Below are 26,243 nucleotides of genomic sequence, written 5' to 3'. Positions count from 1 at the left end.
AGCCTACCAACCAAAATGGCGTCTTTTTAAGTTCGATGCATATTCAATGTTTACTACAAAGTTTTGTCGTTTTTCTTTTTACACATTGAAGATGTCCTAACATTTCGATAACATCTACACTGGAAATGAATATGGTCGTAACTGTAAGAGTTTCTAGAGGCTTTTAGCCAAATATTTTGAGAAACTATTGTACTCTTCCGACCTTGACCTTCGCGTCGCTATGAGTTCTACAGTACGCGATGAAGATTACATCAAATTTCTTCAAGATCAAGGTACACATGACTGTTTATTCAGATAAACGAAGATAGTATGAACGTTTAGCGTATACCAGTGAAGTTGCTTGACTAAACTTTCCTAAGACCACCTGTTGATGTTAAGATTTAATTTTTAATGTCGCTCTGCGAAATATGGCCATGATCCGAGATACCTCAAAGTTTTGGAAAAAAGTGATATCAACATTTTGCAGAATCGATGACAGTTTCATCTGATTATTGCTTAATAATAGAAGATTTAAAAAAAGTGCTCATATCAGGATATACGAGGCTTGATTAAGTTTATTATGAGCTTAATTAGTATCGAAGGGTCGAATTACTACTCTAAAAATTTAGAGCAAAATCTTGCAGCAGTGACACAGTTAGACTGCAAACAAACTTCACACTTTCTGGAAATACAGTGTAGAGCTACAAAATTACCTTAAATTGTTTACTAGGTGAACAATCCATCGAAAAAAATCTGATCGCACTGCACAAAAACAAGATGCTACACGGAACGTAAAGGTTGTTACTCTGTCAGAGATACCGCCAGTCATTAAATTATTAAATCAATGTAAAATCAAATGGTTGTTCCAATCATTATGTATATGTCATGATATAGTGTACATGCACATGGTGATGTAGAAAATAATTTTTTCATCATTCTTTTCAACTACAAATGGTAGAGTCACCTTGTGGCTGGAAGTCCCCTCATTTCACATCTGGTCCTATTTCAGTAGTATCATGCTTCTATCAGAATTCCCTCCCACCCCCCCCCCCCCTCGGCATTTAGGGATTATCATTTCATGGTAGAGTTACCTATTAGTATTTCATCAATTTGCCATGTCAATTTGCTGGTACTTGGTTAATTTCTTGTCCTCATCCAAGGGCTTTGAAATGTGGACCTTTCAAAATGAGAGGCTTGTAAACTCACCACTCGGCCACATACTCCTCAAGGAGCCAATCCTTTGCTAAATCCATGAATCAAGTGGTTTGGACTAGTCACAGCTCAGCTTGTTTCAGGCCCTTAGTCAGTGGAGACAAGCAAAAGAGTGGGCGAGTATCAAACAGCAGTCTTGTCTGGGAAATGGCTGCTTTACCTGAGCCCTGCTGTCATTTTTTTAGCACCTGATTTTCACTCATTTCCATTAGCTGAGAACGTGACATATGCTAATTGAAACTCTAAGAATGATAATAAATAAGCGCCTGTCTACCAGGAAGTCACTCTGAAAGGTAAAGTAGGTCAACAACTCCATAACTAGACAATCAGACTCTATGGTGATGTCTTAAATCAAACAGTGCTGATTTGATGTCCATTGTTATCTTTCAGTGAGGAGACTAAATGCTGTTCTTGAGGAATATCAAAAGAAATATCTTCCTGTTAAAGAACCAGATGTCAAGGTAAAGTTAACAAAAATTCATAATACAATAGAGTCCCAATTTCTTGAATCCTTCAAGCTGGGTTCTTGAAACTTCCAATAATTTGATTCAATGCTGATTTTTACTTCTTAGGCAAAAAGTATGATATTCTGAAATTAATACCATATTTTTGGAATCCTCTCGTAATTCAAACCAATTTCCTTTGTCCCAGCCTCACTCTTCATGGGTCAGATGTTTGAGTGTGGTACAACATATGCTAAAAATTATTTAATTTATTTTTCAACACTTTTGTGCAAGATATTTGATTATGATTTTATAATTATGATCATTGATTTCAATTTTTAAATGTTCATCTTTTTTTCTCAAGGGGAAAGAGCCTCTTCCTCCATGGATCACAAATTCCAGGTTAGAAAATATTCTGGTCTTAAACATGAAAGGTTTAACTGAAATCAGCTTGTTCCTACATCTGTCCTGGAACATAATGCTTCATAACTGAGGCATAACTAACTATTTGACTTCCTAACTTAATGGAGACTTGTCTCCATGCAATTGAAACATTATTAAAATTGAAAGCAAGCTACTAAGTCAGAAGACAAGCAATAATTAAAATTACTTTAATCATTATTGTATCTCTATTTCTCAATGTTTTTCAGCTCTTACATTCAGTACACCTAATCTGTTTTCTTTTTCTCATAGATGTTATTATATAATGGTTGTATGAGAAATCAAATGGATGTAATTCTACATTATGCTTGTAATGTCTACTCTCCAGTCATTTACAGCCAGTCTTTTTGGTGAAGTGTTTCTCCTCTCTCTCCCTCCCTCCCACAAATAGTATTCCCCTCCATCCTACCCACTGATAATGTTCCCCCTACCTCCCCTCTCACCCACAGGTAACTGCTTGATGTTTAAGGTGGTAAATTTAGAAACACAAAGACTTTCTTTAAAAGTAAATTTTAATAAAATTTCTAATTCCTCCTTAAACATGTGAAAGCTTATGTTCAATATTTTTCTGTTTGTTGCAGCATTTTATCCCCTCTTCTAGTCGAGTATGATAACAACATCAAAAGTTCTCAGGAGCAAGCCTTGTTCCTCAAGGTAAATCAGAAGCAGATTAAAATAATTCTTGCAGCACCAAACCCTGGTTGTGAAAGATTTGAATGATTTGTAGTCATAAGGCTCATTTTTGTCTTTTAACATGACAAAGAAGGAAACAATAGAATTTATTAATTTGTTTGTTTCTGAAGTAGTCATGCTGTTTTGGTGGGACAAGTGAGTTTCAAAAGCTAGAAGTTGATTAAGGGTTGATAAAAAAAGATACTCTATCATGACAAATCTGGAAAGCTGACAATTTGAGTGATTTAGTGGGCTAACCTTTTTTAGCATTTGCTCTGCTCTGGCAAAGAGATAACATTTGAAAGCATCATGTCAACTCTCCAAATTGTGTAACATAGTTTCACTTTACTCTGAGTCAGTTTCAAGTTGATTACCAATACATATTTTACAAGATTTACAAGCACTTTGTTTTAGATTTCCTAAGCATATTTCAACTGTTAATGTTGATGTGTTTTTTGGTTTTGGTTTTAGGAAGAGTTGTCTTCATTGAAGCAAAAGACAGATCATGTTGTTCAAGAAAACACAAGGTGTGGTCTTAGCTTTGATGTTTTTTTCTTCTTTTGCTCCTGACAAACATTGTGGTTTGTTAATGTCTTAGTTGTTGTATCGTTTTTGTTTTGTTTTGTTTTGTTTTTTTTTAACAAGGTTACATGAGGAATTAAGAAGAAGCATTGAGGCGCAAATGGATGTTATGCGTCAAGGTGATGGTAGTGGTGTTGAGAAAGAAGTGATGGAGAACATGCGGCATCAGCTCCAGCTACTGTCTCAGGTAATTATTTCTCCAGCAATGGTAGTATTCTATCAAGACCAAGTAATGCACTAGGTTAACTATTCTGTGCATGGTCATTTTTAGGGCTTCCTGAAAGATGGGCCTTATTAGAGAGGAAGGATATCAAAGTGATGGGGCTTGTTAGAGAGAGGGGGGTGTGTTAGAGAGGGAGGATTACAGGAGAGAGGGATTTTTTTAGTGGGGGTACATAAAAGAGGGGAACTTCTTAGAGGGGGTATTAGACAGATCAGGCTTCTTAGAGAGGGGGGCTTTTTAGAGGGGAAGGCTTATTAAAAACCTTCTCAGAGTTTTAATGAGGTCATTATATTTCCTCAGAGGAAGGATATCAGAGTGATGGGGCTTGTCTGAGAGGGAGGCCTATTAGAGAGGCAGGATTACTGTTAACCAAGGTTCAAATTTTGTTGGTTGTTTTACATTCAAGGAAAGAGACAGCTATGCGGACCGGTGGCAAAATGCTTGCAATGAACTGGAAAAGCTTCAGGAAATTGAACGGGTTTGTTCTGTCTTCTTCTGTCTTAGATTTTTATAAAGTTATACAAACAAATTCTCTTGTTGCTCGTTAAAAAGAGGCAAGTATGCATTTTATCTGTTGCAGGAAAAAGATGGTGAGTTGAAGGGAAGAACAAGAGCTATGACAAGCCTGCAGGTAATTTTAAGTGTAGTCCCTTATAAAGGAGTCATGTCATGTTAAGCCTAGAATTTTCAAGGGCATTATTTGAACCTTAACCATGTTATAGTCAGGCTTTCCTTGTTTATTTTTGGTAATTAGTTGTTGTTTTTGTTGTTGTTTTCCTCTTCATTAAGGTATTGTTTTATGGTCTCCTAACCTTAACTGTAAGCAAAGTAAATTGAAGAGTTGCCCAAAGTTAGTTATTGCTAGACAGTCCTTGTCTAGACAGTCCTAGCAACATTTCCTGAATGCAGCATTATTATGTGCACAGTGGGTTTGTCCATTCAATTTTATGAATTGTATCCTGCATTGGGTTTGGGATGTTATTTGTCAAACATCAGCTGTCGTGCAATGTTAGTGATATTACATCTAAAACAGCAATTTGCTGTTTTTAATTGTGCTTGTGCACAATTTTGTAGGTGTAAGCTTTATCATAGATCTGCTTTGGGCTTGTTTTCTTAATCATATAGAATGACCTTCACAAAGCCAGGCAATTTGCAGAGGAACTTCAGTCAATAAACAGAAAGTTGAGAATGGTGAGAATATTTTAAAAGTTGGGGAGGGGTGAGACTTATTTAGCCTTGTTCCCAGGGCCTTGTGGACAAGTCTAGTCACATGGAACTTAGGCTCAAATTTTGCTATTTCTAAAACCTAGACACAATAATTTGTTTTAGTTTATGATACTTATTGAATCAGTCACATTTGAAACCCTTATCGTCACGTCATGCACTAAAACCTTGTATCAACAAAGCTAATATACCGAAGCAGACACTTTTTTTTTCTTGTTTCGTTTCAGCGTTTCAAACGCAGACCAAAATCACCTTCGTGGTTGATTTAGACGTGTCGTGTGATCGGTCAATTGAAACACCTATGGAATACAACGGCTTTGTGTCTTGATTACTGTTTCGATTCCCGGTTGCAATTAAAGGGATCAATCTTTCCTGAATTGGAACGAGAATTTTTATTTGTCTTTCACGAATGTGCGAAAATTTGCCTTGGTACTCAAAATTTTAATATCGGCTAAAGTGGAAATTCAAGTCTGTACGATGTCGTAAAGTAATAACGTGCTTTCGCAAAATACTGTTGAACGATCATTTACAATGTAAAGGAACCTTTTTGTTCTTGTTATCAAGGGCGTCGTAACTCTCTTTCATTATTAACTGTATTTATCCTTTAAGAACAAAACAATAAATAATTTGTAAGCGTCAAGTTTATTGTTTGATGTACGTTAATTAGTCCTTGTTTTGAAAAGTTAATACAATGGTCGTTTTTTTGTAATTTTGAATCTATTTCCCTCATACGATTAAGTTGAAACCTGATGGTACGAGAACATATTATTTGTTGTTCGTGTGGTCTTATAATTAGGGAAAGCTTTTGTATAAGCTTGCTCTAAATTGCCTAAAAATCTTCAGGCAAACAAACTGTCATTTCCACTTCAGTGAGTGAAACTGAATTTAAGAAAAATACAAGTGAGGTTGAAAAAGTCTCAACAGAGCTTATCGTCTTAAACTAAAAGCTTATTGGTGCATACGTTGTCCCGGAGTATTGTCTCTGAGTATTATTTTCATATTTTTAGGAACATGAAAAATTTCTCGGCACAGCTCAGACCCAAGATCAGGAAATAGACGAAGTTCGAAATGAGCTCAGGTTTGTTCAGCATTTCTACTTTCTCAGGTGTAAATCCAGTTGGAAGAACTTCATTCGTTGAGTCTCAAACTTCAAATTTTTTTTCATGCATTGCGGAATTTTTTCGATCCACACATCGGTTGACAAGTACTGTACAACGATCTTTGAACGGACCAGTGTATTTTAAAGTCAAACTGACCACAGACTACAATGAGAGTTTACTTACGGTTCTCACAGCTGGCTTGCACAAAACAGTATTTTCCCGTAGATCACATGTACGGCCTACAGTCAAGCAATGTACCTGAATTAATTAGAATGAGTGATTGGTTTCTGTTTTAAACCTGATTGATTGAAAGACAGGCTCGAGTTTTCTAGACCAATCACAGAGCGTAGTGAGGAAAAACCAGTGAAGTCCTTTTTCAGTCTCGAATTACTTTTGACGCTAAATTGAAAATTGTTCAAATAATAGAATTATTAATTTTGCGAAGCAGTATTGTTTCTTTCCCAACGGCATGTCTCTGTTTTCTGTGATAGGAGGTGCAAAGCTGAGCTGAAAAACTCCAGAGCGCAGAACGAAGAACTTCGCAGAACGCTGGAGATAATGGAGGGACAAATTAGAGTGAGGGTCGGTATTCTGTACCGTGTCTTCTTCCCTCAGAATGCAGCGTCCTTTGCTCGAAGATTTGAGCGGAGTCTGCGATGATCAAACTTTCCTTGCGTCACGCAAAACTTCCCTTCCACAGAAAATTTTCTTTCCTCGCGGAAAACCCACGCGACTGTGGGCGTCTTTTAACCATCAGAACTGAGAAGAGATGAAAACGAAACTCGTCATTATAATATGGGTTCATTATACTTTAAAAAGGTGCTGAAAATCTTCCAACCGATCCACTTTCCGTTCCCTTACGGCACTCTTTTTCAGTTTTCGCGCAGAAAATAACTTGAAAAAGTTGTCACATTGTAGATTAGTTTCCGTTTAATGCTGAAGTTTGATATGTTACCCGAGCTGTTTTCTTGCAGGATAGAGAGAGAGAGAGAGGAAATGAGGGTAACAAAGACCTTCCTGAAGTCGACACTCGAATGGAACAACTACAAACCACTCTAATTGCACTGGAGTCGAGGTGATATGTTTTTACCTTCCATGTACTCGTCTTTTTCTGTTTCTTTCTTTAATTTTGCGCCAACAGACAACGCAGTTTAAAAAGCGTGATCCTTTCAAATCAGTGCAAGTCAATAACACGACTAAACACGTCATAGTCACAACAAAACCAATCTGAACTCTTAGGCCTGAGAACCGCTGGAAACTTTTCTTCCTTTTTCTTACTCACCGTATCGTGGAAAACTTTTCGTTGAATGATGCACGAAATATGTAAGGCTAAGAATATTTTGACATTTACAACATTACCTGTTTTGGGCGCCTTTTAACATTTTTTATATTCTTGAGAATGATATTATTTCATTATTGTATCCTAAACAATAACCTGTTTGTAGGGTGTTCAAACTGATGCGCGTTTCCATTGAGTGTTTAAAAAAACAATTACGACAGAAAAATTGGAGCAAATCACAATGGCCAATCAGAATCAAGGGAAATACCACAAGAAGCCAATAAGAATTCAAAGAGAGGGCCGCGTCGAGCGCGGGAAAACATAACTGACAAGGAGTTACGATTGGCTCTAGTTTTGTATCTGATTGGTTGCAAAAATGGCCGCAGTTTTCTTGACCAATCACAGCTCTAGCAAGGCAAAAGCGGTTCCTCATTGGTTCTGACACTCAATTTAAATTGGCTCGACTACTTGTGCCTTGGGTATTTCGTTTGCGTCGTTGTACTGGTCTCTCTGTATTTTACTAAAATTGTCCTTTAATGTCACCCCCTGGATGGTCGTGTTTTCAATGCTCAGTTCTTCCACAATATTTCTTCTCTTTTACTTACTCAATATTTCTTTTCTTCCCCTACTTCACTTAACGATTTTTATTTCTAGGATGGATAATGACTCTGTAGTCTCCAATTGTTACTTTTGTAACCCTCATATTTTATTTGTAGGCTGTCTGGGACGCTTAAAGAAGTTGGACGGCTCAGATCAGAGAAAGCTGAGCTGGAAGAAAGATTGGAAGTTTTACAGAAAAGAAGGTACTTGGGGCAATGGGGTCGGGAGAGACAGCCTGCGATTTGAAAAAAGTTAAGATCACGAAGCAAATACGCACCTTCGACGTGCTAATCATGGTGAACATGACGACTGCAAACGAACTTTATTCTGAATGCGTTGTGTTTTTCTTTGGTAGTTCTGATCAGGAACAGCGTGAGTTTGAAGCTATTGCTCACGTCAGAGACAGTGTACAGATGGTGGAAAATGCCATTCTTGAGAGAGACCAGGTATGAAATAGAAGATGACTTCGTGAAACTCTTGTACGACAAAATGCGTGTTGAAATCGAAATTTGGTTTCATCCGTTTTTATGCGAATGATAAACTGGTTGGTGAAGTATATCGACATTCGTTTAAGAATTTGTGACGGACTGCGTATATGAGACTTTTGTGTTGTTGATTACTTTCCTTAAAGATAACAATTGCACACGTAATTATTGCGCACGCCTTTTTTTTTTTCACTTTGCGCGTTCAAGAGATAAACTTTTTTGTTTATTCCCAGGCCCTTGTCCGAGAGCAACAGAAAACGCAAGAAGTAGGCAGGCTACAAGAAGTCATCAATAAGATTCTCCGGGAGGCTGGGAAAAGGACAAGAGAAGAGGTAATTGTACGGAGAATTTAAACATAAAGATGACTCTCTGCCTGTTTTACTGCTTTGATATACAATTTTCAAATTAAGAGATATGTGGAACATGGAGTGAAAAGAATGATGAGGTGAAAGGGTGAAAGATGGCGACTTAAGAGAAATAAAGAAATATTTTTAATGAATTAAAAAAATGTTCCTAACTTTTTGAATTGACACGACTACTTGACTCGCTGCTGGTCCTAAAAATAAACTGGGAGCTCGTCACACATGATTCTATTAATGGCGTGACTCAACTTACATATCCCTGTGGGGATCCCTGGCGAAAATCTAATCTTGTTTTATTGTCCAACTTTCTTGACAAACTGAATAACGTTTTTATGTTAAACATTCGTCATTTACGATTGTGGTGGGACGAAGAAAACTTGTGGTGATTTGGACCGTAGCTTGTTTTAATTTTGCTGAGTTCCAGAGGACTCGTTGTTTAATCAAGGGATGTGCTAGATTCGTTTATGACGAGCGCACTGCATACCGGGAGATGCAGCGATGTCGAAACTGCCCTGCGTTTGAAAGTGTGGTTTGATAGTTTTGAGCCTCTACTTGTGTTCTAGTCGATTCACATATTGACTGTGATTTTGTTACCAGGTGGATTCTGTTCGGAATCAGTGTAACAAAAACATCCAGAAACTAATGGAGGAGATGCATTTTCTGGAATTGGTGAGTAAATGGTGCCAAATTAAAGGAGGTCGCGTTGTCACTTTCCCTGGGAAACTTCTGTCTGCCAATAGTTCGAATCAAAATTTTATTGGCAGGCTATCCCTTGTACCCTAAAGCTGTAGCTGGAAGGGGACGGGTAGAGTGGCATGTACCCTCTATTTGTCATGAAGAAATTATAGGTTATGATTAGAGAAAAATCTCGCACCTCCCCCCCCCTTCCCCTTAGACGCCTGTGTGGACCTCTTTTTAGGGAATCCTACAAGCACGCGCGGTTATGATTGCGTGTTGAATAGTAATTTTATGGCATCATTTTCACTAAATTTTCCCAAATTCCTTCGCTTACCGTTACTTTGAAGAAGTCAATAACACGTTTGTCTTAATATCAAATTCGGTTAATGACTGCTTGTATCAAGTTTTCAATATCAGAAAGTGGTATAGATTAGTTACTAGCGAAAATACCTCGAGGAAATTATTCCGTTTTTTACCCAGACACAATCAGAGAGCAAATGTGATCGAATAAAAAACATGACTCTGATACTTTACCTTTATTCTGATCACTAACCGTTACGATTACCGATTTGTGGCTGTGGTGAATGGGTTGTGACAGACCTCGCCGCTTGAGGGTGTAGACGAAACATCGAAAGGGAAATTACATTTTTTGTCATGTACCGGTGGTGTACTCTGTTGCATGAGTGGTACCACCTGAAAGTCTTCTCGGACAAAATTACGTGGTTTTTACCACCAGCATCCAATAGGGCATAAAAATGGTCCCTCCCTCGCCTTGTACACTTTTTCTTCCCCTAAAAGGAAAATGACAAAGAGCTGCATTGTATGAATTCACTGAAGCGTTAAGAGTTGATTAACGGAAAATAGTTACGCGATATCACTGTCTTAGCCGACAACAAAGGGTCATTTCTCAGTCATGTAATTTCTTATCCACTTATTTTTTCCAAAAATACATCTACTGCACTTATCTTCTTAATTTCATTTTTCCTTTAAGAATTTTTGTTATCTTGTGTCCAGAATTCTAAAATATTCCCGGAAAAACTCTACTAATCTGTGCGGGCTAATATTTAAGCCGGTTAATTTGCCGATGACATCAAACATGCCACTCGCATTTGAAAGCCTTTTATTGACATTTCGCGAGGGACGCGGTAAAGTCGCTCTAGGTATGAAATAGTGAAAAACTAACTGTCTTTAGACCGCTCTTTTGGCGATATGGAAACTTCTCCGGCCCGCACAAGAGACAAGAAGTGGATCTTTGAATATTATCCGGTAATTAAGCGCTTGTGTTAAAATTTAATTTCTGTTGAATTTAGGAGGATTGTAAATTCGTTACTGTTCGTTACTATTTCACGAATGTCATGTACTCCGTTGGTTTGGATGGTCGAGAAGTTTTCTTTGGAATTTACGAGCATGTTTATTCTTTCTTTGTCATGTTATGACCAAAATTCGATTTCTATTTTGATGTGTGGACATTTTTCATCGTATTCGATTCCTTTTCTTTCCGGACGCGTTGTCAAGTTATTTGCATAATGCGCTTATAAACATTCAGTCGTCGCTTTCGATAACTCACTTCAGTTTTCTTCTTTCTCGCTATTTAGCGATACGCATGAAGACTACTATTTCAATACCAGATTATATTCTGCTATAAGTACGATTCTTGACCGGGTAATTTGATGAATAAGCTATGGCTGTGATCTGACACGTGAAGTAAATACAAGATCTTTTGTATTTTAACCCGATGTGATTATTTTTCTCTGTTTTAAAATGAACACCAAGAGTTAATTCCTAAGTTTAGATTTCTTAGTTTTTTAAATTTTATTTGCGTGTTGAAACGAATGTTACACATGATTATTGTGTGACATTCCTTTTGGTCTGTCGTCACGCAACCACTTGAAATAATGATTATGTCACACACTCCAATCGTTGCTTTAGTGGTATCTTTTCTAATCGAATTCCCCCAAAATACAATTGCGTCGTACTGTTACTTCGCTTTTACTCCAAAGGACAGCTTATCAGCTCAAAAAAACTGACATTACAGTTTTGTATCAAACACGAAAAGTACACCAAACTAGATGATAAAATGGAAGTGCTAACCTGTTATCGTTACATTGGACATAACATTGTACTGATCTGTGCTTCTCCAGGAAGGAGCTGAGAAACAAGCTCAGTTAGAGAGATCACTAAGGGAGAAGGCCGCCGTGGAAAAAGAACTCGAAAAGGTGAGGCTTCTCCAAGTTCTTTCTCTCTGTTATGGTAGGAAAATGTATTTCAAGGCACTTAATTCTGATATTTGCCTTGGATAGCAGACCACTTTTGAGTTATCGTCTACCAGGGTTGGAAAAACCCTGAAAGTTAACCCTTTAACTCCCAGAAGTGATTATCACGTAACTTCTCCTCATAACATCCAAACATTTTCCAGCAAAAAGGTAATGAGAATACTCAGACTTATCAGGTTGAAGTTGTCATCTTGATCTAACACCAAATTCTCGTAACTGATATACGAGGCAATGTGTAGCAGCTAGAGGGGAGAATTAACAATCAGTTCTAGGGAGTTAAAGGGTTAAGAGTAAACCGGATGTAAAAGGTGGGAAATATTTACGAGAACTTCGGACCACGAACTCTGAAATTGCGGGCTCAATTTTTCAACATAATCTGTGAAGGCAGACAAAAGTACCCTTACTCCGCGGGGTTTTCTCTTCTTTTTTTTTTACCATTGTTAGCGGTAAAACTATCCATGGGTGGGTGAGAGGAAAAAGAAAAGCACGTAGAGAATGCTGGAGAGGGAAACGAAGGAAGCTAGGTCTACCGCTTTCCATCGTTACTCAAGTCTCTTATCCTCCCAACCCCTTCCCTAAGAGACGGAGGAAGGGAAACGTTGGAAACGTTTTTTTTTTTTTTTTTTTTTGCACACTTCTCGTTTAAAATAATTTTCTAACCAGTGTGAATTTCTGTGGGGGATATGCAGCGGATAAAGTTAAGATTCGATTTTTACGACTCCATCAGCTGACCGAAGCTATAAGATTCTCTTTGCTAAACTTTCACAATTGCAAATGTTATAAACCTTTTTTTTCCGCAGCTCTACCAAGAAGGTCCGTCTGAGATTGCGCGGGCTGGAATGACTTTTGAAGAGCTACAGAAACGAACTGGATTGGCCGAGAGAACCCGGGACGAGGCTTTACGGAGAGTAGATAGCCTCAATTCCACGCTCAGGAAGATAGAGACAAAGTAAATAAGCAGATCAAGCATGACGTCGTTTGATTGACTGTTTTTTTGTTTGTTTATTTGTTCCTTGTGATAAATCAGGCAGACGGGAATTCGATTTCAGTTAACACTAAACAGAGCTTTAATGTATAGCCGTCAGGGGATTTGACAGGTCTCTGATCCCGGTTGTTCAAGAGGTGGACATCGCTAATTACTGGATAAATCTCTATCCGCTGGATAACGCAGCACGTTTAGATAACACTCATCCGCTGGATATCCATTTATCCACTCTTTGAACCATCAGTCCCAGGAAGACCAGATTTATTCTTTCACCATTTCAATTTCCAGTAGTAGTAGTGAATCTTTAAGTGCTCTCGATATTTTTACTTTCGGTCGTTTTGAGTATGTTTTACTTTACCACGTACGACCTACTTTTTATGCTTTTGCCTTTAGACACGAACAAGAAAAATCTCAGGGTGTCTCTGAGATTGGCGAACTTAAAAGGAGAATGAAACAACTAGAAGAAGAAAATGAAGAGATTTCTGACAACAGACTTCAACTGATAGGTAAAGAATCATTTTTCTGCTGTTGCGGCCATATTAAATCAATTATCTTTGCGCCTGTCCCTTCCAGCTCCCCCTCCCTCCCTCCCTCCCTCCCTCACCCTCTTATCACCCCCCTCCCCAAACGTAGTGGATTATGTTGCAGACTTAATTTCGATTACTAATAAATTGATTTTCGAGAATATTTTGAGGAGTATAAAAATTAATTTTACGACGTCATGTTTTCACGATTGAAGAACATTTTACTGTAAACTTCATTTCCTTACTCTCTCAGATGAAATAGACAAGCAGAAACGGGAACTTCTCCAAGCCAAACAAGCGAAAGAGACCGCCGAAAATCAGTGCACTTTGGAGGTATTTTTTTTTAAAAGTGTTTGTTGCCTTCTCGTAACCTAATTCAGGATCTATGTATTTTCAGTATCTATGTAAAGATGTCTTTTATAGTAAGGCACAATTATCTCTTGAATAGTTTCTGCCATTCCTGTATTTTGTCCACGGATCTATTCTTTTCTCTTTGGGTATCGTCGAGAACGCGAACGAAATGGGAGTCTTGGGGTTTTAAAGAACGCGAGCCCCATGTGGTGGGGAAAGAACTAGAGAACATTAACGAACGTTTAATTAATTTTTTTATTAATTTTTTTTTCACCTGTTTCACAGTCTCTCCCTTACTTCGCTCTTTTTTGCCTGACTTTAAAAAACAAATAAATAAATAAATAAATAAGGAATGGACGGACTTCCACCTTTGTGATTTTTTTCACATTGCTCTAGTCGACCAATCAAAATCCATGGGTGATGCTGAATGGAAGCAGAACTGTATCGAAGGGGTTCCCAGCCGAAAAAAGATCGTTCAATTTTCTTTCTCGTAAAAACTAATTAAGTTAAAGTTTTCCGTTTTCTTTTATTGTTCTTAATCTTTTGGCTGCGGATAATTCCTCTGCGCTGTATCTTTAAAACAGAAGTCCTTATCTTTTTTCAGGTTTCATCGCTCAATCAACGACTTGAGCAACGGGAAAGAGAGTTTGAATCACGACTTCGAAACGTGGAGGAGATGAACAGACAGTCGGTGAATGAACTCAGAGAAATGTTGAATGGACAACAGAAACTTGGAGCACAGTACGTGTTACCGTGTTCAGTCAAACAGCTTTTAAAAATGATTAAGCTCTAGCGTGTTTCTTTAGGTCTTAAAATAAAACTCTTCACGACGAGGATGGGATTCGAACCCACGCGTGCAGAGCACATTGGATTAGCAGTCCAACGCCTTAACCACTCGGCCACCTCGTCTGTTGACTGAGATATGGCTCTCGTGATGCGTCCAAATCACTTTTTGTTCTTGGCAGGAGAATTTAGTTCTTAATCAGGAATGTCCCTTACATCGCCATGGCTATTAACCTGACGTTGTTGTGAAGGTGTTAGATGTATAATAAAAGTCGATCTCTTTGGTCTGTCAGGTGGAAAGAGGAATCTAGAGCAGTAACGCAGAAATTTGAGCAAACAGTGAATGAGTTGAGGTAAGTTTTTATTTTCCTTACATGCCTAGTCTTTGGAGAGGAACAAAAATAATGATAAGAATTTACAACCATTGCCCTTCTGTTGTCCATAATCTACGGCGCTTCTTCGAAGACGAAGTTTCGGTTTCCACAGCAACTTATACTTCTTTAATATAATTTTTGTTTGGTTTAAAACTTACGCCACATTGAAAACTATACAAAATATTGCCTAGAAATTGACTGAGGAAAAGATTAGAGTTAGTATAGATTTTTTATTCATCTTTGTAGCTTTGCAAACAGTTATAATCCCTTCAATTATGATTCACAGTGCGATAGAATCCCAGAAATTTTTGCCCTAATGTACAATTTTACACCTAAAACTCCGGGTTGAATTAGCGCTAACGCCTCTCAAACAACAGTCTCTAGCAGAACAACTTTCATGGAAGTTGCATTAGAAAAAGAAAAAGAAGAAAAGCGAAAAACAGTCTTAAACACTCTGAATCGCCTCTCAGCAAAAGGTGTTCACTTTATTTTTTTACCTTCTCTCTACTAGACAAGAGATTAAAAAGCAGAAACGAAGAAATGATGAACTGAATGGCCAGTTGAACGAGGAGAGGCAGGCGAGAGAGGAGGTACTACTCGACAATAGCCTTTAAGCGATTGTCGTTCTTAGTATTGGAAAAACATGTTGTTGTTGTTTGTGTCTAAAGTGAGAGCGCACCAAAATCTGTTTCATTTGCCTTTTCGTCAAAGTTTACGTTAAAGTAGTTCTGGTGTTTATGGTTCCTCATACGGGAAAAACTCGGATTATGGGACACCATCAGGAGAGGAAAAAGTGTCCCTTGAGTAAAAGAGTCTCTTCATTGATGTTAGCAGACACGAAGCTTACGCGAGCATCCTTTTCCATATAAGGACGAAATATTTGTTCCTCAAATAGGGGCGTCGCGAGGGAGAGGTTCCGCTCTTGCTGTTTAGAGATTTTTGCGCTGGCTGCTAACCTTCTATTTTCCTTTTATCCTCTTTGCAGTTGGAGTCCAAGCTTTCGTCATCAAAGCTTTCTCACGAGAAACTTCAAAGTATGGTCGTCGATGCAGAAACAAGAGCAGATGCAGCAAGCTCTCAGGTATAATAACGCAGTGCGCTATCCTGTTTTATTATACCAAAACGTTTTTTTGTTGTTGTATGTTGTTGTTGATTTAGTTATTTCCTCGTTACTATTTTCCCGTGAAGAGCCAAACAATCAACTCACTTCATATCACTCGAGTCTTTCAAATCGTTATTGCAAATTTTTTAGAGACATTCAGTTGAGTCTTTAACCCTTTACACCCTAAGATCAGAATGCATATCCTCCATACTGTTCTCAATACATTTCCTAAGGAGAAGACAAGGAGAATCTGTTTACTAAATAAGAGCTTCATTAGTTGGTGATCATTTTCTTCCTTCTCGTGACCTTAATGTGTTAATTGGGGGTGATATTGTAAGGAGAAATTAGATGCTGGTCAGTCTCGGGGTTCAAAGGGTTAAGGAAATCCGGGAATGCGTCGATCTTTCGTTACTGTGGTTTTTGTTTTACAACTAATGGCGCTAAGAAGAAAGATAAAATTTTATCTCAGTTTTGTTTATTTTTGAAAAAAAGTGGCTTTGGCCACAGTTGTTTTCACACCAAAAGGTATCCGGCACCAATCATTTTTATTGCTTTTTCTTAGGTAACTACACTTTTAAATCGTGAGAGACAACTTTTACAAGAAAGAAAACTCCTAAACCGCGAATTCGAGAGACTCAAATTAGAAAAGAGTCGGCCTGGGTACAACAGAATCCGGGAACCTCCTCAAAGACTTTCGGACTTGTTAAGCACCGCGAACACGGGAACCTCTGCTCATGAGCCTGCAGTTCGTTTGGACCTGATGTCTCCAAGGGATGATGGGTATTTGCGAGAACTTGACGGCATTGGATCCAGAACAAGTTACAACGGAATTTCAAGAGACAGAGTTATACTTTGATGAAGCAAGAAAACAAGTCTTTTTAGTTTCGATTTAAAGAATGTCTTCTAATCAGTCTTTGTGTCTTTAAGTTCCTTCCGAAATATTTGGTCTCCGTCAAGGAAAGACGTGATGTGCAACACGTCCATGGCTCTAGCGGTGGATAAGTTTGCAAACTCATAACATTTCGATCAAGCAAAGACAGATTTTCAATTTAATGCCCAAAGTAAATTGGGATTGCGCCACTTTTTCAACCAGTCAGGTGCAAGACTTACACCAATCGCGAAACGGAACTTGCGTTTCCCGCGCTTCAGTTTTAGCCTGTCTTTTGGCAAAATTTTCTTTGTTCTGATTGGATGTATTGATCGCTATGTTCTGCTTTTACGTCACTCAAGCGATGTGCGCTGTATAATGCAATATTTGTCTTAATTTCTCGAAACATTCTCGGTATTTATTTCAAACTAAGCTTTGAAGACAGGGAGTTTCCTAGTTCAGTAGAGCCTGGGTTTTAATAACAACGGTTTTCATCTACCATTTCAGACAGCCAGATATTTTATCACAATGGTTTTAAATAGACCTTTAGCGTCCATGAGTAGTTCACTTTACAGACCTGATGAATACGGTATTTTTGACGAGAAGACCATAAACATATAATTAACATAAGTCAACTCTCTACTTTTTAGAGTTTGTTTAAGATATCTCTGGTTTTCATAATTAATGATCTTCAACGTGCGGGAAACCACAAAATAATAGACTGATATGATCGGAAAAAACTAAAATATGAATATTAAATAAAACAGGAACAAAGATGGCTAAGAATGGACAAGACTGACGTGGATTTCTTTTTCATGACGAACTTGAAAATTTCTGGCTAATTTTTTAAAGATGTTCAAATCGTGACGTAACTTTTTCAATGGTTAGCGTTTACATGGTAAGCGATCCGTAAGCGTTCACATGACTTTTGTACTGATGTGTTTTTAATCTGAAAGCAAATAGCTGTCTCGTCTTTTGGTGTGGTAGAAATATTGCTATCTTACAAAAATTTGGCACTGCCCCACGGAAGTTAATTTCGAAGTGCTACCATCAACTCATATTGTACAAAGGTTATAAAATGTAACTTTCGTTAGTGTTTGAAAAATAAATTGTATTCTCGGTGAAGTTCTGTGTTGTATGTCGATTGAATGATGTACTCCTGACCAAGCAGTAATATAAGTTTAGTGTGTCGGAAGTAAACAAAAATCAGCATTGTCCTTAATAAGTCATGTTATTTATTTCCTATGTCTTGAATGTTAGGATTGTCTTGATCTTCTGGTTCAAGCATGTTTTTTTTTCCAAAACGACTGGTGTGAAGTCAAGAGGTTGACTGAGGCGTATTCTTCTAACTTGTGTAAACTAAAAAATTAAATACCTATTTCGTGTAATCTCTACAATGTCCGCGATTTCTTTAACAATCGCTTTACTGGTTCTCGCACGTTCTTCCTCCATCAACTTTAAACGAAAGTCAAGTACATGCTTGCATTAATCAGAAGCTAAGTGCGTCTCGTGCAATATCCTCAGTTCATGGGCTTATTATGTTCTTCACACACAAAACCTTTGGTCTGGTGTTCAGTGTGCGCTTGTGTAACTCTGTGGCTGAGGTGTAATCACTAAGCACATATTGGGTAACCCCAGCCAATGGTTGCTCTCAGCGGTCTTCTCATGATTTTCACCCAGCACTGTTTGTCTGATCTTTAGTGCTCGCTTGTGTGACTCAGTGGCTGAGGAGTAATTACTAAGCATAAATTGGGTAACCCCCAGCCAGTGATAGCCCTCAGCAGTCTTCTCGTGATCCTCATCCGATACCATTTGTCTGATGTTTAGTGCTCGCTAGTGTGACTCAGTGGCTGAGCTGTAATCACTAAGCATATATTGGGTAAGCCCCAGCCAATGGTAGCTCTCTGCGGTGTTCTCATGATTTTCACCCAACACCGTTTGTCTGATCGTTAGTGCTCGCTTGTGTGACTCAGTGGCTGAGGTATAATCATTAAGCTTAAATTGGATAAGCCCCAGATAATGGTAGCTCTCAGCGGTGTACTCATGATTTTCACCCAATACCGGTTGTCTGATCTTTACTGCTCGCTTGTGTGACTCAGTGGCTGAGGTGTAATCACTAAGCAATAATTGGGTAAGCCCCAGCCAATGGTAGCTCTCTGCGGTGTCCTCTTGATTTTCACCCAGTACCGTTTGTCTGATCTTTAGTGATCGCTTGTGTGACTCAGTGGCTGAGGTGTAATCACTAAGCATATATTGGGTGAGCCCCAGCCAATGGTAGCTCTCAGGTGTTCTTAAGCATAAATTGGGTAAGCCCTAGATGATGGTTGCTCTCTGCGGTGTTCTCATGATTTTCATCCAATACCATTTGTCTGATCTTTAGTGCTCGCTTGTGTGACTCAGTGGCCGAGGTGCAATCACTAAGCAATAATTGGGTAAGCCCCAGACAATGGTTGCTCTCAGCGGTCTTCTCATGATTTTCACCCAGCACCATTTGTCTGATCTTTAGTGCTCGCTTGTGTGACTCGGTGGCCGAGGAGTAATCACTAAGCATAAATTGGGTAAGTCCCAGATGATGGTTGCTCTCTGCGGTGATCTCATGATTTTCACCCAACACCGTTTGTCTGATCGTTAGTGCTCGCTTGTGCGACTCAGTGGCTGAGCTGTAATCACTAAGCATATATTGGGTAAGCCCCAGCCAATGGTAGCTCTCAGCGGTGTCCTCATGATTTTCACCCAATACCATTTGTCTGATCGTTAGTGCTCGTTTGTGTGACTCGGTGGCTGTTTTCCGCCGCGGAAACAAAAGTCACTGCTTAAGTTGAAACCGATAACCGTTTTTTTCCCTCAGTTAATAGACTGTCTTTCAAATTATTTCAAAATTTTATCTCCATCATCAAAAAGGTACAGCTAGCCGATATTTAAACACCGAGTTCGTTTCCAGTGTAGAGAGGCCTTCTTGCTTTGTTGGCCACCACTATGTCTGGCTTGCCCATCCATCTGATTGGTTACCTCTGAAATTACAGAGTTTCAATCCTCTCCAGAGCTGGTGCGTTACTTACCTTCTGAACGAGTTGTAGCCGTGGTGACTAGCTTCTCAGCCAGACCAAACTATGTGTTCGTGGTTAATAATTGTTGGATCCAACATCTTTACCCACTGGAGTTGTCGTGCGACCGAAACCCTACACACCTTTGAACCCAACTGTAGTGGAGTTCCGACCGCGACGAGATGCTGTTGTGGTAGCACGTCAGCGAATACAGGACACAGTAGAGCAAGATACCTGGAAGGAAGGAGCTGAGCAAACGACTCAAAATCCGTTTTCCGCGCCAAAGCCTAGCGCAAGCCAAGACGTTATTCACCTCTGTCTGAAGGCAGAGGAGGATGCTCTTACTCCGCGGAGTTTTCTCCTCTTTACTACTGTAAGAGGTAAAACTATCCATGGGTTGGTGAGAGAGAATCGAAAAGCACGTAGAGAACGCTCAAGATGGGAAAAGAAGGAAGCGAGGCCTATTGCTCGTTCCATCATTACTGGAGTCTCTTATCCTCCCCACCCCTCCCCCCCCAGAGACGGAGGAAGGGAAACCCAAGCTGGAAACGACTTTGCCATCGTTATTTTTTGCACAATTCTCATTCTCTTTTCTTGTTTAAAATGATTTTCGAACCAGTGCAAATTTCTGTAGGGGATATGCAGCAGATAAAGTTAAGATTGGATTTTTATGATCCCATCAGCTGACCGAAGCCTTAAGGTTCTCTTTGCTCAACTTTCAAAATTGCAAATGTTATAAAACCAGAAACGAACTGGATTGGCCGAAAGAACCCGGGACGAGGCTTTACGGAGAGAAGATAGCCTCAATTCCACGCTCAGAAAGATAGAAACAAAGTAAATAAGCAGATTATGCATGGCGTCGTTTGATTGACTGTTTCTTTGTTTGTTTATTTGTTCCTTGTGATAAATCAGGCAGACGGGAATTCGATTTAAGTTAATACTAAACAGAGTTTTAATATATAGCTGTCAGGTGATTTGACAAGTCTCTGGTTCTAGTTGTTCAAAAGGTGGACATCACTATTCACTGGATAAATCTCTATCCGCTGGATGACGCAGCAAGTTTAGTTAGCACTCATCCGTTGGATAACGCGGCACGTTTAGATAACACTCATCCGCTGGATAACGCAGCACGTTTAGATAACACTCATCCGCTGGATATCCATTTATCCACCCTTTAACTATCAGTCCCAGGAAGACCAGAGATTTCTGACAACAGAATTCAATTGATAGGTAAAGTATTATTTTTCTGATGTTGCGGCCATATTTAATCAATTATCTTTGCGCCTGTCCCTTCCAAATGAACTCCCCCTCCCCAAGCATAGTGGATTATGTTGCCGACTAAATTGCGATTATAAATGAATTGATTTTCGAGAATACTATGAAGAGGATACAAATTAATTTTACGACGTCTTGTTTTCACGATTGAAGAACAATTCCCCATAAAATTCATTTCCTTACTCTCTCAGATGAAATAGACAAGCAGAAACGGGAACTTCTCCAAGCTAAATAAGCCAAAGAGACCGCCGAACATCAGTGCACTTTGGAGGTATTTTGCTAAAAAGTGTTTGTTGCCTTCTCGTAACCTAATGCAGGATCTATGCATTTTCAGTATCTATGTAAAGCTGTCTTTTATAGTAACAATTATCTCTTGAATGGTTTCTGCCATTCCTGTATTTTGTCCACAGATCTATTCTTTTCTCTTCGGGCATCGTCGAGAACGCAAGCGAAATAGGAGTCTTAGGGTTTTAAAGAACGCGAACCCCACGTGGCGGGGAAGAGCAAGAGAATATGAACGAACGATTGATTAATTTTTTTCCTTTTTTTTTTCACCTGTTTCACAGTCTCTCCCTCACTTCGCTCTTTTTTGCCTGGCATTAAAAAAATTATAATAGATAAATAAATAAAGAATGGACGTACTTCCACTTCTGTGATGTTTTCACATTGCTCTAGTCGACCAATCAAAATCCATGGGTGATTCTGAATGGAAGCGGAACTGTGTCAAAGAGGTTCTCAGTCGAAAAAAGATCGTTCAATTTTCTCTCTCGTAAAAATTAATTCAGTCAATGTTTTCCATTTTCTTTTATTGTTCTTAATCTTTTGGCTGTGGATAGTTCCTCTGCGCTGTATCTTTTAAAACAGAAGTTCTTATCTTTTTTCAGGTTTCATCGCTCAACCAACGACTCGAGTAACGTGAAAGAGAGTTTAAATCGCGACTCCGGAACATAGAGGAGATGAACAGACAGTCGGTGAATAAACTCAGAGAAATGTTGAATGGACAACAGAAACTTGGAGCACAGTACGTTACACAAATGTACACAATTCTTCTTCACTCTCTACCCTTAAACATAAGGTTTATGGAGGATGTCACTGGTACCCGTTTCCCATATTAATGCTTGCTCCAGTGAGAGTGAAATGGCTCTAGTTCCATTGGTGATGCAGAAAGCGTTATAATACAGAAATAAGAATGGAGAATCCAATTTACTTTGCAGACCTGCATGAAGTGTAGCATTCTTATTTTAGACAGAAATTCATTTTTCCCTATTTCCTTTTATATCACCTATTCACTTCATCAAAAAATGTTTGAATTCAATTTGACATAAGGAAATAGTCTGTGACAGGAAAGTAAAGTGAAGTAGTAATCTCTGACCCGCTTTTCAGGGTGAGGTCAACTTAATTGGAATGAAGCTTTTAAGAGTAAAGAGGCATTTTAACGTGTTCAATCATTAAGCTTTAAGTTCATGATTAAGCTCTAGCGTGTTTCTAGGTCTAAAAATAAAATTCTTCACGACGAGGATGGGATTCGAACCCACGCGTGCAGAGCACATTGGATTAGCAGTCCAACGCCTTAACCACTCGGCCACCTCGTCTGATGACTGAGATACGGCTCTCGTGATGCGTCCAAATCACTTTTTGTTCTTGGCAGGAGAATTTCGTTCTTAATCAGGAATGTCCCTTACATCGCCATGGCTATTAACCTGACGTTGTTGTGAAGGTGTTAGATGTATAATAAAAGTCGATCTCTTTGGTCTGTCAGGTGGAAAGAGGAATCTAGAGCAGTAACGCAGAAATTTGAGCAAACAGTGAATGAGTTGAGGTAAGTTTTTATTTTCCTTACATGCCTAGTCTTTGGAGAGGAACAAAAATAATGATAAGAATTTACAGCGATTACCCTTCTGTTGTCCATAATCTACGGCACTTCTTCGAAGACGAAGTTTCGGTTTCCACAGCAACTTATACTTCTTTACAATAATTTTTGTTCGGTTTAAAACTTACGCTACCTTGAAAACTATACAAAATATTGGCCAGAAATTGACTGAGGAAAAGATTAGGGTTAGTACAGATTTTTTATTTATCTTTGTAGCTTTTCAAACAGTTATAATCCCTTCAATTTTGATTCACAGTGGGGTAGAATCCCAGAAGTTTTTGCCCTAATGTACAATTTTACACCTAAAACTCCGGGTTGAATTAGCGCTAACGCCTCTCAAACAACAGTCTCCAGCAGAACAACTTTCATGGAAGTTGCATTAGAAAAAGAAAAAGGAGAAAAGCGAAAAACAGTCTTAAACACTCTGAATCGCCCCTGAAAAGAGAGCAAATGTGGGCTTCCATACGATTCCATCAGACGAACAGCGGAGGAAAGCATGGCTGGAGAGAATTCGTCGCATAAATGTGCCGCCGTTACAATACAGTTATGTCTGTAGTGATCGCTTCTCAGCAAGCTGTTATCAGTCGAATCTTCGGTCGAAGATCACTGGGCAAAGGTATAAACGCCGGCTAAAGGAGGATGCTGTGCCCTCTATATTTGACTATGCTTCACAATCTAATACAAAGAGACCCCGATTGTCAAGCGAAAATCGCCGCGATCGACGAATGCATTAAGAAGTTCGTTTCACTTTTTGTTTGGATTATTGCCTTTTACGAGAGGATTTTTTCGACTCAATATGTTACAATTTCTGACTCTCTGTGAATAAGAAACTACGGTAATCTCATTCAAATAATTATATGGAGGGGCTTTGATCGATGAGTGAGCATTTCCCTACACCGAATTACAAATTGAGGCAGAAAATACTTATCTTGCGGCATACATCTTCATAGGTAATTGTACCTCCTCAACGCTAAAAATTCCCCATTTCTGACGATAAAACGGGCTTACTTTTTGTGCTTTCTAGATGAGGGGCCAGATATATGAATGTACGTAAGTATTCTTTTGAAAGAATTAAAGTTTCCATAACAAACTCAGTATACTGTCACTGTTTCGTATCAGGATTTCCGCGGAATTACTGACGGCTAGAAACGGTTAGAATGTTTCCACAGAAGTAGTAATAAGTAAAGAGGAAGTTGTTGCTTCTGACAATTCAGAATCCTTCTCTTCGAGTCCAACGATGTGCGATGTTGGAATTCAGTGCTGTCTTCAACCTCTTACCCTCAGAAGTACGGCAATCCAAACAGAGTTTGAAGATGCAGCCATGTCTACTAGAGTTAGCACTAGGTTTCCCCCTCCGACCCAGGCAAATACAACCAAAAGACTTTCCCTACCGACAGATGAAAGTCAAACTGGCGTTCTTCCTCTTTCAAAAACTTCAGTCATTAATGCTGAAGAATGGAAAGTTAACAATGATCGTAATTATGCTATGCATGCTCCCCCATATGTAGTCTTTCCTACATATGAAGATAACCGTTTCAATTTTACTTCACCGCCTCCTTTGCATGAGGTGGAAATTTTCATACCTGTCACTGTTAAGGAAGAGAATGAGAGTGATGAAAGTGATGGTGACAATGAATATGAGGATGATGACTTTGAGGACCCAAATTGGCATTTGCCACCAAATGTAGATCATTTCACCAGAGAGAATGTCAAGGATGACACATTATTTGGAGAATCCAAGGAAGACTGCAGCACCCCTGACTCTGAAAAGAAATACTTTTTTTTGAGTCATCTATAAATGAATTGCCGAAAAGGTGCCCCAATTGTGGAGATATAATAATTGATTCTGAAAGGAAAACAACTGGTAGCATGCTATCAGTTGAATTGACTTGTAACAGTGGCCACAAAGTAAAGTGGGGTTCACAGCCAGTAGTGAAACGGAAACCCCTAGGAAATCTACTATTGTCTGCTGCTTTTTTGTTTACAGGAAATACCTTTACTGCAATCAGCCAGTTGGCATCATGCTTTAACCTTCAATTTTTCAGTGAAAGTGTCTTTTATGACACACAGAAAAAGTACTTGTTCCCTGTTATTCACGAGGCATGGGAAGCTGAAAGTAGGAGGCAAATTGAGATTCTCACTACCAGTGGTGTTGAATCTTGATGGTGATAGTCGTTGTGACAGTCCAGGCCATTCTGCAAAGTATGGCACTTACACTTTGATTGATGAGGACATTGGTAATGTGGTGGCATTTCAGGTGGTTCAGGTCACTGAGGTCACATCGTCTAATGCCATGGAGAAAGAAGGATTTAAGAGGTGCATAGAACTGTTTGGAGGAAAAGATATCACCATCAGTAGGATCACAACAGATCGCTATGTTTCTATCACCAGTGCCATGGCCAAAGATCACCCAAACATCAAACACCAATACGATGTAAGGCATCCCTCAAAGTGGGTGGTAAAGAAGCTGACTCACAAAGCAAATCAAAGGGGATGTGAGGATCTCTCATCATAGATTCAATCAATCTCAAACCACCTATGGTGGTCTGCTGTAACCTGCAATGGTTATGTTTCTGATCTTCGAGAAAAATGGAAGTCGGTCTTGAATCACATCACTAATAAGCACATCTGATCAGAAAATACCACCAATGTTGTCACCGAAAAATTTCTTCCTCTGAAGCTAAGAAAGTCTGTTGGCTTAAGCCAAACAGTCAAGCTTTCTTAGCTTTAGAGGAAGTGGTCCTAAACACTAAATTGATGAAGGATATTGCCAAGATTACTAACTTCTGCCACACGGGCAGACTAGAGGTATATCACACTGTTTTGCTTAAGTGCCGCTCTCGCTAAGAGCGGTCCTCTCGACTTCCCGTCCAAGAAAGGTTTTTCTTTTTTTTTTTTGCCCATGAAAAGGGTTTAGGATACATGTTTCAAAAATAGTGTGGTCGTTCGCTAATTCTCTTTTTTCGTGTCCCCACGGGCCAAAACTGATTTTGTAGCTAGACCCACCGTGTAAACAACGATCGAAAATGAAAGTTTCACAGTTTTTATCGAGGGCGCCGCGGCGAAGAGTGGCAATGATGTATTCTCTGAAATTACACCAGGCACTCGGTCATTTATATAGATCAAGAAGAGCAGGGGTCCTATAATAGATCCCTGGGGGACTCCAGATGTAACTGGAAGAAAATCAGATGCCTCATTATCGATCACTAACCCTGTGTCTTCTACCAGATAAATAAGATCTAAACCAAGCTAACAAGGATCCCTTGATACCAAGGCACTCGAGCTTAAACAATAGTTTTTCGTGGGGTACTCGATCGAACGCCTTGGAAAAATCGAGATATATGACAGGTATCTGTTGTCTCATTTCAAGAGCCCTAGCAAATTGATGAACTACTTGGCTTAATTGAGACATAGTTGATCTGCCTGGCAAAAAGCCATACTGCCATTGCGTAATATAAGTGGATATATTACCAGAGATCTCAATATAAACTTGCTTTTCCAGTAATTTAGAAAG

At 39.0% G+C, this 26,243-nt stretch overlaps 1 protein-coding gene, 2 non-coding genes and 2 pseudogenes across 3 annotated transcripts; 2 read left to right on the top strand and 3 right to left on the bottom strand.

Moving 5' to 3' along the window:
* Nucleotides 1–26: 26 nt before the first annotated feature.
* LOC131795591 (sodium channel and clathrin linker 1) lies at nt 27–17,665 on the top strand. The gene is made up of 25 exons (XM_066161532.1): nt 27–272; nt 1,582–1,652; nt 1,999–2,036; nt 2,657–2,729; nt 3,219–3,274; nt 3,393–3,516; nt 3,959–4,030; nt 4,133–4,183; nt 4,678–4,743; nt 5,784–5,854; nt 6,368–6,458; nt 6,851–6,951; nt 7,872–7,958; nt 8,111–8,201; nt 8,474–8,572; nt 9,200–9,271; nt 11,422–11,496; nt 12,354–12,502; nt 12,932–13,044; nt 13,316–13,395; nt 14,018–14,154; nt 14,490–14,549; nt 15,082–15,160; nt 15,556–15,651; nt 16,235–17,665. The coding sequence occupies exons 1-25, from the start codon at nt 221–223 to the stop codon at nt 16,526–16,528; spliced, it is 2,298 nt and encodes a 765-aa protein (XP_066017629.1). The 5' UTR covers nt 27–220; the 3' UTR covers nt 16,529–17,665.
* Trnas-gcu (transfer RNA serine (anticodon GCU)) lies at nt 14,241–14,322 on the bottom strand. Its single transcript has one exon. It is a non-coding gene; the product is annotated as a tRNA-Ser (tRNA).
* Nucleotides 17,666–18,112: 447 nt separating the features above from the next.
* LOC131789672 (uncharacterized) lies at nt 18,113–18,790 on the bottom strand (annotated as a pseudogene).
* Nucleotides 18,791–21,815: 3,025 nt separating this feature from the next.
* On the top strand, nt 21,816–25,576 carry LOC131795585 (uncharacterized; annotated as a pseudogene).
* On the bottom strand, nt 22,370–22,451 carry Trnas-gcu (transfer RNA serine (anticodon GCU)). Its single transcript has one exon. It is a non-coding gene; the product is annotated as a tRNA-Ser (tRNA).
* Nucleotides 25,577–26,243: the final 667 nt, after the last annotated feature.

Source organism: Pocillopora verrucosa, chromosome 14 (genome assembly GCF_036669915.1).
Source record: "Pocillopora verrucosa isolate sample1 chromosome 14, ASM3666991v2, whole genome shotgun sequence".
Lineage (NCBI taxonomy): Eukaryota > Metazoa > Cnidaria > Anthozoa > Scleractinia > Pocilloporidae > Pocillopora > Pocillopora verrucosa.
The sequence above is the reverse complement of the archived record's forward strand: the minus strand, read 5'-3'. Positions and strand labels throughout refer to the sequence as shown.

Bases quoted from the DNA above. Each gene is read 5' to 3' on its own strand.
- LOC131795591 (XM_066161532.1), top strand. From the start codon at position 221: ATGAGTTCTACAGTACGCGATGAAGATTACATCAAATTTCTTCAAGAT. The intron at 2,730-3,218 runs GTAAATCAGAAG...TTTTGGTTTTAG, and splicing joins AGCAAGCCTTGTTCCTCAAG to GAAGAGTTGTCTTCATTGAA. The intron at 4,744-5,783 runs GTGAGAATATTT...TCATATTTTTAG, and splicing joins TAAACAGAAAGTTGAGAATG to GAACATGAAAAATTTCTCGG.